Consider the following 16,476-nt stretch of genomic DNA (forward strand, 5'->3'; position numbering starts at 1 on the left):
GAGAAGGAAAGCTCAGAAAAATAGTTAATTAATCAGGATTTGTTGATCTAATTCTAAATGATTTCTTTGGGAACACTGGGAATAAAGTGATAAAACAGATATAAGGAGATATCCAAATGTATACAAGTACACATACGTACTTTTTTTCCAAAGTGTAATTTCTCTTTAAATGTACATTTATGTTCTCTGGATAGTAGACTTTATAAACAAGATTTTAGACAACCACCATCAATCTTTCACAACATTGGAAAGAGTTATATCTATAGACATAACATTTATGAAAAGATATTTGCATAGACTTTTGATATATTCCAAAAATATAATACATTCATAGTGCATGACTTCCATTTTTAAAATACAGTATAATGTAAATGCAGAATTTGTCCAATCCTTCAGAAAAATAATAGTTTATAAATAGTTGAATAAATGTATTGATACAATTAAATGTTTATTCTTAGACATGATAATGTGATTTAAGTTGTCACTTCAGCAAAATTAAAATTTTCCATACGTTTTGGAAACATCATTCCCATTTTATTTTTAATGTTTTATTAGTTAACTTAATATTTTATTTATAGACTCAAATTAAAATTTCTGGGCATTTTGCACATATGACTATTATTTTATTTGTATTTGTCTCCATACATTGCAAAGTGAAAAGACACCTTGCTATAAGAATAAAGAAAATGTCTACATGTTTAAAATAAATCAAATTAATATACTATAAAATAATACAATAAATTACAATTATAAAATAATACAAAATAATATATCTAGCTCTTCTAAAATAAATAAATTATAAAAATATGTATATTTCTCTGTTTATATCAAGGACTAATATAATGATGGGAATTGAGGAGTACATATAATTTTATGACCTTCAGAGAAAACTGTAGATCAAAGGGCTTTTTACATGTCAATAATCTTGTACCACATGCTGCCACAGCTCTGGCCCCAGCTGACTGAATTGGATGGAAGGGCACTCTTCTACAGGTTTCCACAAGCAATGGACGAAGTGCTGTCACAGAAAAGTTCTTTACCTAACAAGGCTTTGTAATCCTGGCCCATGACTGAAAGACACTCAGATCCTTCTTGTTGGGTATATGAGGCAATTCTGGAGAATGCGACAAAACTAAAAGAAGAAGACTCAAGCTGGAAAATACACAAACATGAGGCACTGTGAAAGGAAATAAGCAGAGTCCATGTAAAAGGAAAAACCACATAGAAGCAGAGGCAGTGATATAAAACACTATTTATGGTATCTGAAAGAACAATCACAGTTCGAAGTGGAGTCAAAGGATTTCTGAGTAACCATCATTGCATAAACAGGGTTACTGGAGCAAGGAGCCATGTGCCTGCTGAGGAATCGAGATGGGGGCCAGATCGTCTAGCTTGACTATTGGGGACTCTGCTGCACCCAGAGAGCTGCTCTGCATCCTGAAAATAATCTTGATTTCCTCCAAGTCTCAACATGAGGCAGTTGAAGTCATGACCTAGTTTTCTTTAATCTCATAAAAAATCCATACCAAATGAATCAGGCTTTACTTGAATTCGATTCTTGCAGCCTAAAAGAACATAACACTATCAATATCTAATTATTTATGATCCACACACTTCCTCAAATGACACAATGAAACTTGTAACTAAGAAACTGTAAATATTAAAGTTGTGAAAATAGAAGTATCAGAATTCAAGATATGGAGGAATACAGTTTTGCCCACTTAAAGACTAATCTAATTTATAAATTTAAACATACTATAATCAGACATTTAATGGAGTAGGAATGTCTATATAATTCTTACTTTCTAAAAGAAACAATATGCTATTCAAACAAAAAGCATCAGTTTTGCTCATGGTAACTTTTCAAGTCCAAAGTGACCTTTTACAGACAACATTAAATCACAAATTAAACTGATATCTTTAACAGAAAGTTTATAGCAAATCCAGTTATTGTATATGTTTCTTTCCTGTGATCACCCATGATAAAAAGACAAGGAAATAGTGTGGAAACTATACAGGCTGTTTTCGATGTGCTCTATATTTTGGCCTTCAATCTTACTGTCTTTGAAAGGTATTATGGAACACATATTTTTCCCCCATATTTAAATGTAGAACATTGTTCATCTTCATATTCCTGTAGCTTCATTTCCTACAAGGTCTGACAATTAAGTTTGCAAAATCATCCTAGAAAAAGTTCTACGTACCTCGTTGCTGAATATCACTACTCCCCTTCAAAGTACTCCCCTTGGGAAGCTATGCACTGACGCCAGCATCTAGTCTACCCTTCAAAGCAATTTTGGAACTCTTTATCTGGAACGGCCATCAGTGCTGTCGTCAAATTACCCTTCATGTCCTGAATGTCATCAAAATGTCTTAATTTCAATATTTCCTTTATGTTTGGGTAAAAAAAAGAAGTCATTGGGGGCCAGATCAGGTGAGTAGGGAGGGTGTTTCAATACAGTCATTTGTTTACTGGCTAAATCTCCCTCACAGACAGTGTCGTGTGAGCTGGTATGTTGTCGTGATGCAACAGCTCCTTCGGAACCATTTTTGCAAACATCTTTTTCATGCCAAGATTTTCAGTTAAGGTTCTCGTAAGTGTTTCTCTATCGATGTTTACCTGGTCTGCTATGCTTCTGTCCATCCGACGACAATTTTGACGCACAAGTAAATAAATTTTTGCAACGTTTCCATCAGTTCTGCTCATTACTGGCCACCTTGAACTCTCTTCATTTGGTGACTTCTTCTCTTCCCTCAGAAAAATGTTTAATCCATTGATACAGTGCCACTTTCTTCATGGCATTATCCCCATAACCTTGGACTAGCATGTCCCTGATTTTACTTCCACTCTTGCCGAGTTTAACCAGAATGTGATGTTTGTTCGTTGCTCTAATACAAAGGTGTCTAAACTGCGGCCTGCGGGGCAACTGCGGCCCACAATCCATTTTTAATTGGCCCGCAGCAAATTCCAAAAATATATTTAGTTTACTTAAATAAACCAGGTGAGGCAAGACGTACTTCACCTCGAGTGAGTGGCCCGGCTGTTTATGTATTTTACCGCATACGGCCCTTGGTGAAAAACATTGAAAAACGTTTGGACACCACTGCTCTAATTCAAGCTCAGACATTCTCGCGAAAGCACACATAAATCCCCAACCACAATAATGAACGCCACTCAGCAAGACAGTGCCTCATGTCGACACATACACAGCTGTGAGACACTGATATACTGAAACCTTACTGAGCTGTTGGTACAGTGCTGCCAATGTAAGCGCACGGTGGCAAGTTTTAACTTTAACTTAATGAAGTTTCCGTAATCTTATGTCTTGTTCTTTTATTCCTTTGACTGAACTTGAGTTGTATACTCCAGCACATATTCCCCAAGTCAGACATAACATACCCCACATCTTTTAATAGATTGATTTAGTTCCTTCAGAAAAGCATGTTAAAAAAGAAATAATGTGTCAAATTGTACAATTTAAGATGTTCAATATTTCAAAAATCAAGTAGCACAGCTAAAAGGATACTACAAAAATAAATCAGCTAAGATATTAAGGACAGTGCAAACATTCTGACAGCTCATACAAATTATCCATTACTGACATCTGTCTGGATTTCATTTCTAAACGTCCACTGTATGTTTCTAAATCTGACACATAAAGGTTTCTATTTAAATTTTAAAAATCCCTGTAATTAAATGACAGGCAATGGTAATTATTCTGAGTGTTAGCACAGCAATAGATGTTACCAACATCTAAGAACTTGTTTGATATAATTAGAAGCAAAATATTACATTTTTATTTTAGTTATATAAAATTGTTCAAACCCTCTTACTACCCAAATTTAGGTGCCAATATCTGGTTCAGAATGCAATCTTTTGAAGTCGATTCACTGAGTATTGGGTGAGATCTAGTGGTGGGGGGGGCTTGAGAATTATTGTTTGTCTTCAGGCTCCTATAAATCCAACTGGAGATGTGATTCGTGATATGGTCTTCTAGAAAAATAAAATAAAATTCAGGAAAGACCATCCTAAAGAGTAGCCAATTTAAACAGATGGCAGAGAGAGAAATCTAGATATAACACTTATAGGATAGTGTTGAGGAGAGCAAAAAGGTGGGAAAGGGAAGTGGAACACGGAGTAATAATTATTTTTTAGAATGGCTTCATTAAAGAGAAATCTGAAAGACTGTTCTTGACCTTGAGCAGGAGTAAGAGCAATTAAAATCACAGACTTACTGTAAACCACAGGGATGCAAAGGAATCACCTTGGTGTTGAAACCTCAATGAGCGTGATTAGCAACAGGCTCTCACAACTCACCTAGCAACAATCATTTTGCCAACTTTAGGGCTGGTGATAGCTTACTTATATCTTCAAATCAGAATGTGCATAGTTTGGTAAACATCAATCTTTACACTTAGAGAAAATAAATGTTTCAATAATAATTCAGTGTTAAGACTAAGCAGTCAGCAGTTTTATAAAATGCTATTATTAAAGGTTTTACTATTATTTTTATTTGTTACATCTATGATAAAATAACCTTTCAACTGCCATTTTCCTCCATTGTGAATCTGCTATGCTCAGTTAAACTAGAGAGAGAGAGAGGGAGAGAGAGAGAGATTGCTGAAAAGATAAATAAAAAATAGAATGTATTTAACATACCCCATACACAAAAATCGCTACAATTAACAATTAGTATTTTTTCCTTTAAAATGTTCTATGACTCTTTTAGCATAGTTGTAATTTTATTTTCTTCATAAATTTTGATGTTCTAATAATTCGTATTTTTTTTCTAGTTTATCTTCCTTTTTATCTTTTCTAGGAAATATTTATTGACAAATGAGTTTGATGTATATATTGCCCATTTACACAGGCATTTTGACAACAGACTTAAGGTATTACTTAGCCAGGTTTCTAGACAAATGGTTTCCCACCATCCAAGCCCAAGGATGTGAACATCCAATTAAAATGAACTATAGCTAACACTTTCCTTATTCAGAAACTGGTTCTCTGACTCAGACTGTCTCTATGAACACTGCTACTGGCCTATTATTCATGAGCATTGTACCAGAGTCTCCCCTTTTGACCAGCCCTTTCCTTCAGATCTTTTATTCCTTTAGCTGATCTTTGTTATAGTGTAACCAAGTATATTTGGGCGTAGAATACTATTAAGATCTTTCTTTACCTCTATTGGCATCAATGTTATAGGTCATGAGAGGAATAGATCTACTCTAGCAGAACTTTAATATTATGTTTGATGAAATCAAGTCTCAGACAGGAGGCCATTATAGATACTTGCATAGATTAAGCATTACTAGTAGCAAGGCAAACCTATTTCCCTGTGGTTTTAGTAAAATTCTAGCTCTTAGTGTGTTTTTTTTTTGTTGTTGTTTTTTAGGCTAAGGTTATCCAAACTCATCCAAAAGCGAATATCACAATATTCTAGAGGCAGCATTTATTATATGTTCAGCAACAGAACTCAAAATTCCATGCACATGTTGCTTATCAGGGGTTATTTCATGAAAGATGAAAAAAGAGGGAGCTTGCTATATTTTACAAAGCTGGCTCATGAAAAGAATTAAACTTTTCCTAGAATGTTTTAGACAAATTATTTGTTTTGATTGCAAGTAATTTTGTCAATGAAAGAACAATTTTAATGTATGCTGTATCTCTGATTTTGGTCAGAGAAAAGAGATATCTGATGACATCTCTGAAGTGTGCAATTTTGACTGCCATTCAAAATGTATGCTTTCCTGATTTGGACAGCTCTCTGCCCCTGGAAGTACAGATCAAAGACTAACACGTGCATTTTTATCATAAGTCTATATTAAAATATTTTCCACTAGATTATGGAGTTTTTAGTAATGTCCCACATATTAACCCAATCTCTGTAGAAAGCAGCTTCATGAATACTTCCCTCCTCATTGATGTGTACAGAATACTGGTCCATGATATTCTGTTCAGGACTCTTGCCGGCTGGAAAGAATAATAAAACAGAGAATGAGTGTAGTCAAGATAGCTGTGGCTTACCATATCTGGTTATCCTCTCTTCCGGGGAACACAGGCAAACTTTCTAGCCTAAAAAGTTATAGCCATATGGCAAGTTCCAGCCAAGAGACTGTGAGTGGAAGTTTCTTATGACACTGCAGGTCACAGAGAATTAAAAATACGTAAAAGCTCTCTATTTCTTTCTTGCCCGTATATGGCCAATCCTGACCTGCCTTTTGAAATGGCCATACCACAAGATGATAAAGCCGGTCCTTGACAATTATATGGAGAAATACTCCCCCCCTTCTGTCCTCATTCGAAATGTTGTATGTGTGAAAGATGAAACTTCAGTGTGTTGAACCACTGAGATTTCTAGTTTAATTTTTTTGTATATCATAACTTGCCTACCCTGATTTAAAAAGGCAAAGATTAAAATATGTGATAGACCATAATAATTTTATTTTAATTAAATACAATTTGGGGAGAAAGATCACAGACACATTTTTGAAATTCAATATTTATATCATATCATACATATGCTGATCTAACTGTGGGTTAGCAGGCCATAAATATAAATACAAGGAATTAAAATCTGCTGTATTTTTACTTGTCTGCATTTAATTACCATTTTTACTGAGAAATACACACACAAAATAAAAGTTTGGACATTTTTAGTATCATCACTTTCATTATGTCATATATCCACACTTCTACGGAGATGAAATTCTAAGAAATATAAAAGCAAAACCAAGGACAATATTCTGGTGCATTTATTTGTAATGCAGATCTCTAAAAAAGCATGAGCTTAAAACTTGATTAATATAATATTTAATGTTGATGTTAATCCATCTCTTACTGACTAATGTTCAGTGAAGGAGTCATGTCTCTTTAAAGGTAGAGCAGATACGTCCCCTACACTGCTGAGACTCACTGGTACAAGAATTATCAATGCCTGCTTCACATTTCATAAGCTGAAGCACTCAGGTTCTTCCCTCTCCCTGTCCAGTATTCAGGGCATGTGCTCATGAATCAGTCTCCTCCTTTGCTGAGGTGTTTACTTCTGAGTGAATGGCACAGGGACTAAAGTGGCTTCCTGACCAGATGAGCTGGCTCTGGGTTATCACTGTACTTCTTTTTTTCCAGCTCTCCAGAGGGAACTTTGAGCATGTGAGGGCCCAAACCTCCTTGGTTTGTCATTGCTTCTGTAGGCATCACAACGATTTCCTCTTGGGCATATGTATGTCATGAACTGGCCATTTTCTGATGTTTAAAATGTAGACAACAGAGCTGAAACACTTGGTATAGTTTTTTTCTAATCTGTAAGAGAGAGCTATTGACTCTGACCTCCAGTGTTTGTTTTAGAGAGCATGGACAAAACCTAAAATTATTTCCATGGTACCTGATTTCAGTTCAAAACACATTCCCCTCCTAATTTTCCAGTTTTATCTTGTTTGCTCTCTCTATAATGAGGTCATTTTACCAAACCATATTCATATTTGTTTCTGACAGGTATTAGCATTTCATTCTCACTTTGATTAATGCTTAACATGATGACCACTGTTATGTTAAGTGGGCAGAGATAAATGGCTAAAACAGAGGAAACAAGCTACAGACTCTTCAATTTTTAAGATACATAAATAATATGAGACACCTGAAAAATAATATATACGGAATATATGTGAATTATAATAAAATAAATAGCATTATTCTACCCTTCAGTTAAGAAGCAAAATTTGATAAATGGAGAGTATTTATACAGAATTGTCCATATTTATACAGAATAAAACCTTCTATGGGTACCAACCTGAACTGATGTAGTGCCTGTGCCTTCAAATAATATGAAGCAACTTGATAACTCACTGTTATTAACAAAAGGAGAGTAGGGTTGGACAATATGAACTTTATTTAATCATGTATTTCAGTTTCTTTTCTCTCCTTCAGGAATAAAAATGATAAGCATTGTCTGATCTATGTATAAGATTGTAGATTCTTTTAATTAAAAAAAAAAAAGAAACATTATTTTTCCCCAGAAAGCATCTGAACTAACATCACAGCGGCAATAATAAGAATTTGGAACTGGGAATTAAGAGATCTGCAATATTTTTTGGCTTTGGTAGTATTGACAATTGAGATTGTAACTGCACGCATGCAGAGAAAAGCAAAATCTCACTTCTTAGCATAATCATTGCCAAAAATGTCATCAGTGTGAGACAGAAAAAGAGAGAGAGAGAGAGAGAGAGAGAGAGAGAGAGAGAGAGAGAGAGAGAGAGAGAGAGAGAGCGCATTAGTGATCAGTGGTAGGTATTATTGTTTTTAAAAGCATATTTAAACAACATAAGGTTTTCACAATAAACTATAGGAATAAACTACAAGAAAGTAAAGCTAATTAAAATTATTTTTGATGCTGGGAATAAAAAAAATAAAGACTAGAGATACACTTGAGAAGAGGGGACACGACTAAGAGAAGTATGAGAAATTCTAATAAACAAATCCTAAGATTTCTTCACTTTCAATCATTTATGGTATCTCCAGATCAGGATTTCTTTTTTCTTTCTGTTGTATTTTAAACAGGCTGATTTAAGGTGGCACAGTATAATACGAGGTCTGACATTTAAGTTCGCAAACTTTATTGCCGTGATGTTGCTAACCGTTTTTTATATCAGAGGAATTATTCATTATGAATTTGTACCAACTGGACAAACAGTTAACCAAGTTTACTATTTGGAAGTGCTGAAAAGGCTGCGTGAAAAAGTTAGCCAAAAACGACCTGAACTTGACACCAACAATTCATGGCTTTTGCATCATGACAGTGAACCAGCTCACATAGCACTGTCTGTAAGCAAGTTTTTAACCAGTAAATAAATAATTGTATTGAAACACCCTCCCTACTCACCTGATCTGTCCCCCAGTGACTTCTTTCTTTACCCGAAGATAAAGGAAATATTGAAAGGAAGACGTTTTTATGACATTCAGGACTTGAAGGGTAATTTGATGACAGCTCTGATGGCCATTCCAGAAAAAGAGTTCCAAAATTTCTTTGAAGGGTCCACTAGGTGCTGGTGTCGGTGCATAGCTTCCCAAGGGGAGTACTTTGAAAGTGACTGTAGTGATATTCAGCAATGAGGTATGTAGCACTGTTTCTAGGATGACTATGCAAACTTAATTGTCAGACCTTGTATAATATAGTTTTTATTTATTTATCAGAATTATTTATCAGTTATGTTATTTTACTGGTGGTTATATTTTTAAAACAAGGAAAAACATATCAGCCTGAAAACAAAATGATTTACATTTCCAGGTGGTATTTTTAGGAAGTTTAGGACACCCAGGTTCTTCCTTTTATATACTGTAAAAACCTATATTAGAGGTAAGGACAAATCAAGGGAATGTGCTTTGATAATGTAAGGATCTTAGGTTTAATAAAAAAGAAAAAAAAAGCATAGTTTTCAATATATTAGATAAAGGAATAAATTATTTTTCAAATAAAAGTTTGAAAAACTAGGATCAAGTAGAGCAGCGTGATCTTTTTAAAAGTGACTTTGAACCTTCAGATAAAAAATCAGTGTGTATAGTACATTTATAAACATAATTGGTATATATGTATTTATTGCAAAAGACTGATCACACCCTATTTTGTCATCCGTGTTCAAAGATGGCTTACTATGCACTGGTTTCACTATGTCCCTAATAAGACAGGAAATATAGAAACGCAACTTCCTCCCCCGTGAGTAATAATTCAGGCATACCTCAGCAATATTGTAGGTTCAGTTCAAGGCCATCCCAATAAACTGAGTTTCACAATAAGGCAAGTGGTAACTTTTTACTGGTGAAGGGTCAGGCCTTCAGTCTGTAAAAAACATACCTGTGAAGCACAATAAAGCAAAGCACAATAAAACAAGGTATGCCTTGTTTCTATTTGCAGGAAAAAGGACGGAAATCTACGGTATTTTTTTCATCAACACTGCAAGTTCTGTTCCACTCTTTTACACTCACTAATAAACACCAATCTTTTAGGTTATTAGTATTTGGCAGAGCTATACTATACTAATGTATTAGTGTATTTAATACATTACAAAGACCCTGCTTTTATAGGAGCGCTACCTTTATGCAAATCCCATAGATGATACCCTTTAAATGAAAACAACGAAGTTTACAATGTATGCTTTTAGTGGCAATTTAATGTAGATTTTATATGTCAAGATTTAATAAATTGGGCCATGCTATCTTTAAAGAAATGGAGAGACTTGAGAACCAGTGGTAAAGCTTATAAACATTTTTTAAATCTCTTTGTGATAGCCTTCTTTTTTTCTGACTCATTTTGAAAATTATTGTAACAAAAAACTTTTGATTTGTACTTTTTTTTTTAAATCAACCTTTAAAAGCAACTTTTTATTTCATCAATTATTTGGCATAAGAAATGAGTTTATTTTCTTCTCCAGTTTCTGAAACAGAAACAATTTTATTTGAAATAACTCCAAAATGATAATTTTCTGACTCTGTTGTAAAAAGTATTACACAACTCAGGTGTTGAAAATTAATATGGTACAGAATCTGTGAATTCCGTCTGCTAAATTCTCAACTACTCCAGTTAACATGCTTTTTTGAGGCAATTTCGTATTTATGTAATAATTATAATAAGAGATTATACACATGCACTAATTTTCTTTTATATCATAGCTGTTATAATCTTGTAAATATAGACATACATTTATCTTAGTATTTCTAATATTTCTATGAGAGAAGAGATTAGGTAAAGAAATCTATATAAAATAAATCTACCTGGGTTGTAGCGGGCGTGATGGCTTCAAGGTTACTTCGCGGAGCGGGAGCGCTTGCGGCGCAGGCCCTCAAGACCCGCGGTCCCAGTGCGGTGGCCGCGGTGCGCTCCATGGCGTCTGGAGGTGGTGTCCTTACTGATGATGACCAGGCGACTGGGCTGGAGAGGGAGGTCATGATGGCTGCGCGGAAGGGACTGGACCTATACAATATGCTAGCCCCAAAGGCAGCTTCGGGCACGAAGGAAGACCCTAATTTAGTCCCCTCCATCACCAACAAGCGAATAGTGGGCTGCATCTGTGAAGAGGACAACAGTGCTGCCATCTGGTTCTGGCTGCACAAAGGCGAGACCCAGCGCTGCCCTAGCTGTGGAACCCATTACAAACTGGTGCCCCACCAGCTGGCCCACTGAACCCCTGCACTCACTCACTCACAATGTGCTGTAAGGTTTCTTCTCTCCAATAAAGGCTAGCTGTTGCTTTGGCTCTTTCAAAAAAAAAATAAATAAATAAATAAATAAATAAAAATAAATCTACCTGAAGTAAAAATTCTTCCAGCAAATATTCAGTGGACATCTAATGTGGATTAGCAATAATCTGGGGTAGCTTCTTTGTTCAAGGCTTTGTCCAATCTCACTATAGATTTACATTATGAGGGCAAAAATATAACCTCAAATTCTTACAGTGTCAATCACATGCTCATGTGTCAATACGATTGACAGGCACTTCAGTTTTGGTTGCAGGTCAAATGAAAATAAATAGCTTAGGCAAATCACTGGTTTTGGGATAGGAACACCTAAGGAGAGAGAACCAAGACAAGAAATAAAATGTCATGTTTGATAGCTCCTATTTTTCATGTAATTCCAATAATGGAATATAGCTTATAATCCTTTCTTATACTAAGCATTTATTTATTCACTTTACTCCTTTTCCAGAGCAACTGTTTTTTTTTTTTTTTTTTTTTTCAGATTTGAGATACTGACACTGAATCTCACAATAACTTAATCCCAACACAAGCTATTCAACACATTAATTTTTTTCTTTTTTAATTTGTGGTTCTTTGTTTTTGTTAATCGTCACTTTTGTAATTTTCTGAGAGAGTAGGTAACAGATTTTAAAATTGGGAGAATTAGCTTATCAAACAGTGTTTTCTGTTCTTCCTTTCAATTGATAATTTAGCTTAAATTGATAAAAATCTATAAATGGAATATCATATTTCTTCAGAATTTTGAAGACAATAATACATTTTTTCCAATTTCACAGGTAGCTGTTTAAAAAGCATTATTATTTCAGATTCTTTGTGCATTATTCTTTGTGCATTACCTTGTAAATCTACCCAAGACTTTATGCGTTTATTCTTTACTTTCAGTTATTTGAAATTTCACAGTAATATAACCTACCAAGTGTTCATTTTTATTTACATTGCTAGACACTCACTGAAGACTCTGAAACCTATTTCCTTCAGTTTTTGGAATATTTTGCTCCCATCTTTTATCTCTGTTCTTTCTAAAATTAATATTATTTGGATTTTATATTTCTTATAAAAGATAATTTTACAAAGTCATCTTCCTTATTTTTTTTTTTTTCTCTTTTTCTCTTTCTTTGTCTTTTGCTTGAGGCAGGATAGGTAGCTTAGGGAGCCAGTCCCCTCCAGGATACAAAGTGAGGCATCTCCCTAGTTTCAGTTTCACAAGAAAAGGTAAGGAGCACCTGAGGCTAGAAAAAACAAGAACCAGTTATTTCAGATAGTACCCACATCTGTGACCAGGACCTGATGTTTAGCTAATTTTAATGTCATTATAATCTCATTTACATTGTGGTTACTATGGCTTCCATAATGCATCTGACGCCATGACAGATCCAGAAAAACCCATTAAGAAAGACAAATTAGGAAAATGACAGTCTCTCCTGCTCAGGGGGAGGAGAAAACAACTGGTGTCACCAAGTACTGCCTCTTGGAGTGATAAAAAACCCTCATGGGGACTTCCTTGGGGCAAAATGTCTTCTGAGTTCTCCCACACTTCCTTCTCAAGTGTGTACTTTCACTTCAGTAAACCCCCTGTGCTTTCCTACATCTGTCTTGCTCTTGAATTCTTCAGCTCCAGGTTGAGTCTGCATTCAGACATTCCCCAAGAGCCTCTAGCAACATGCTTTCTTGTGTATTTCTTCAACTTCAACTTAGTTTGACATTTTTTTTTTTTTAACTCTGCATTGATTTGATTCTGTTCAAGTTCTTTTTTAGGTTTATTTATTTTCATCTTAATTTTTCTGTTGAAAGCCTTCTTCAAATAGTTGGTCATCATTGGCTATATGTTACTATATATGAGTAAGATATCAAATGTTGAAATATAGCTCTATATGCCTTTGCAGGACTGGTGACTGGTGGGTTTCTTTATGTGATTATTGGGCAGACACTCTGATATTTCTCTCAGAGATATGGAAATGTTTGCATAGGTAGATAATTTTGGGGTGGCTAGTTTCTCCAGAAATAATGTTCTAATGACCTGTCTGAAAGGTACAATCCTGGTTGTTGGTATCCTAGCAGCCTAGTGGAAGTAGGAACAAAATGATCTTCAGGCTGAACTTACTGATTTTCGATATTACCACTATTCTCACCTGGAGCTGGTGTCAACTTGTGACTATTACAGTATGATTTTCATGTCCTATTTTATTTATTTATTTATTTTGAGACAAGTCTGGAGGTGGTGAAACCAAATCTCTTGGCTTCCTGTTTTTATAAATAAAATGTTATTGAAATACACCCATGCTCATTTGTTTTCTTATTTGCATCATAAGTAACTTATTATATTATAATAATTATCAAATTAAAATTTATTGTCAGAGATTGCTAAAAGTAATTATTAAGTTTGTCTAGCTTTTACAGTGATTAGTAGAATATGCTGACTGAAAGGCATTCCACATTAATTTAGGAAGGTAATCTAAAGCTAGTGTAATTGAAGGTTTGTGGAAAAAATAGAGATGACATAGACATAACAACTTGTAGACAGTGAATATTTTATAGAAAGAACAAAGGTGGTTAAAAGGAAATTTAAAATATTTGCTGCACTATATTTGATTTAATCCCACTAACTAAATTCATCCCCTACATTGCATAAAAGTACTTTAAGGATTGATTCATTCTTGTACAATTCATATATTTTGATGTTAAAGACTATCTCACTGGACAAGACAATCTAACAGAAATTGATTTTATTTCAATAACATTTCCAGTATTAGGGGAGAGAGGGCAGACCAAGTCTGGATACTCAGCTTTGTTGAAACAAAAGCTGTGTGAGTTTAAGAGCTGGGGTAGGAGAATTGTAGATTGTTTGCTAATTGTCTTTACCCATAGGAAAAGTAAATTATCTCTTATTTTCATGAGAGGAAATAGTTTTACCTATTGGAGTACGGTGCCCAAGGAAGGTAGGCTCCTACTCTTTCCACAGAGAGTGGGAAAATGGGAGTAATCTTCACTAGTGATTACACTGCAAGGCTCCTGAATTCTTGAGAAAGATAGTTCCAGATTGTAAAACTGATAAAAGTCTTTTTAAAATGATTTAAAATATTTACATCTCAAAAGGACAGAAAATAAATTTACAACTACAAGTTTTCTAAAGTAAATACTCTAAGAAAAGAGAGATCAGGCACCTAAGGTCAAGAAGAAGCCTGTCTTCATTTTTATATCCCACATATAAGTAAAGTCATATGGTTCTCGACTTTTTCCATCTGACTTATTTTGCTTAGCATTATAATCTCAAGATCCATACATGTTGCCGCAAATGACACTTTCATCTTTTCTTAGTATTCCATTGTGTATATATACCATTGTGTATATATACCACAACTTCTTCATCCACTCATCCATTGAAGGACACTTTGGTTGTTTCCATGTCTTGGCAACAGTAAATAAAGTTGCAATGAACATGGGAGTACATATATCTTATGGATAAATGTTTTCAGATTTTTTGGGTAGATATCCAGGACAGGGATTGTTGGGTCATATGGTAATTCAATTCTTAATTTTTTGAGGAATTTCCGTACTGTTTTCCTTACAGAGGAACAAGGCAAACAAATAAAGAAACAAAAATTCATAGGCACAGACAACAGTTTAGTGGTTACCAGAGGGTAAAAGGGGAGGGGTTGATGATTGAAAAAGGTAAAGGGGGTCAAATATATGGTGATGGAAGGAGAACTGATTCTGGGTGGTTAACACATAATGCAATACATAAATGACCTAATATAGAATTTTACGCTTGAAACTTATGTAGTTTTGTTGATCATTGTCACCTCAATAAATTTTAATTAAAAAAAAAAAAAAACAGTCAAAAAAAAAAAAAGAAGAAGCCTGTATAATTTTATTCTTTTGCATATAGATCCATTTTCCCAAACATCATTTATTGAAGATAGTATTTGTTTCCCCATTGTATTCTTGGCAAACTTGTCAAAGATCAGCTGACCATATATACACATGGACTTGCATCTGGGCTTTCTGTACTGTTCCATTCATCTATATGTCTGTCTTAATGCCATTAACATATTATTTTAATTACTGTAGCTTTCTAATATATTTTAAAATCAGGAAGTGTGGTAACTTCAACTTTTTTCTTCTTTCTCAAGATAGACTTGGCTATTTGTGGTGTTTTGTGGTTTCACAAATTTTAGAATTTTGTTTTTCTTTTTATTTCTATAAAAATAACACTGGGATTTGTTAGAAATTCCATTGAATTTGTAGACCACTTTGGCTGGTATGGACATTTTAACCGTATTAAGTCTTTTATTTATGAGCATAGAATCTATTTCCATTTGTATGTGTCTTTTTCAATTTCATTGGTTTTCGTAATTTTCAATATACAAGATTTTTACCTCTTTAGTTAAGTTTATCCCTAAGTTTTTTAATTATTGTTGGTGCTATTGTAAATGGGATTGTTTTCCTAATTTCCTTTTCATATAACTTGTTACTGTATAGAATCACAACTAATTTTCTAGGTTGATATATTCTGCGTTTTTTTAGATAAGAAAATGGAGACCTATAAAAGTTAAGTGACACAGAAGACACACAAAGATTGTCTGATAGCTGTGCTGTTTAAGATGTGAACAGTACCACATGTGGCTACATAAATGTAAATTAATAAAATTAAATATTCAAACTACCCACATTTCAAGCATTTTATAACATAGGTGGCTGGTGAAACTACCATAGTGGTCAGTTCAGCTAATACATTTCTATGCTCTCAGAAAATTTTATTGGACAGCATTGCTAAAGCCTATAACCATTGGCAATATTCTATCTCTCCATTATTAATATTCTCTGGTATCCAACACATAGCATATATTCAATAAAGGTTTATCTCTTATTCTTCTGGGAAAAATTCATCTTTTATAAATAAAATTATTTTTTTAATGTTATGCTTCCTCAGCCCTCAATTTTATTTAGAGAGGAGACTCAAGTTTCTGTAAAATGAAGTTCACAAATCTTTCCTCAGAATACAAAACTTTAGTAATTTATTTACTAGTATGAAAGTCAATAGCTAAAAAGAAGCAGTGACTTTTAATCCAGTCCTCATTCTGGTTGCTGGAATCAAATGATCTTTTGTTAAGTAGTATAATTACATCAAGCTCCATCTGCCAAGCGTTGCTCTTTCTATTATTATTACAACATATAGACAATGAAATTCCTACTGCCTATCTCATCTCATTTAATTTTTGGATTTTGGA

The 16,476-nt window shown here is 34.2% G+C and overlaps 1 protein-coding gene across 1 annotated transcript; it reads left to right on the forward strand.

The window, feature by feature from the left end:
- The first annotated feature begins 10,773 nt into the window (after positions 1 to 10,773).
- Positions 10,774 to 11,245, forward strand: LOC117021499 (cytochrome c oxidase subunit 5B, mitochondrial-like). The gene has a single exon (XM_033104686.1). The coding sequence runs from the start codon at positions 10,785 to 10,787 to the stop codon at positions 11,172 to 11,174; it is 390 nt and encodes a 129-aa protein (XP_032960577.1). The 5' UTR covers positions 10,774 to 10,784; the 3' UTR covers positions 11,175 to 11,245.
- Positions 11,246 to 16,476: the final 5,231 nt, after the last annotated feature.

The sequence above is a fragment of the Rhinolophus ferrumequinum genome, chromosome 4 (assembly GCF_004115265.2).
Source record: "Rhinolophus ferrumequinum isolate MPI-CBG mRhiFer1 chromosome 4, mRhiFer1_v1.p, whole genome shotgun sequence".
Taxonomy (NCBI): domain Eukaryota; kingdom Metazoa; phylum Chordata; class Mammalia; order Chiroptera; family Rhinolophidae; genus Rhinolophus; species Rhinolophus ferrumequinum.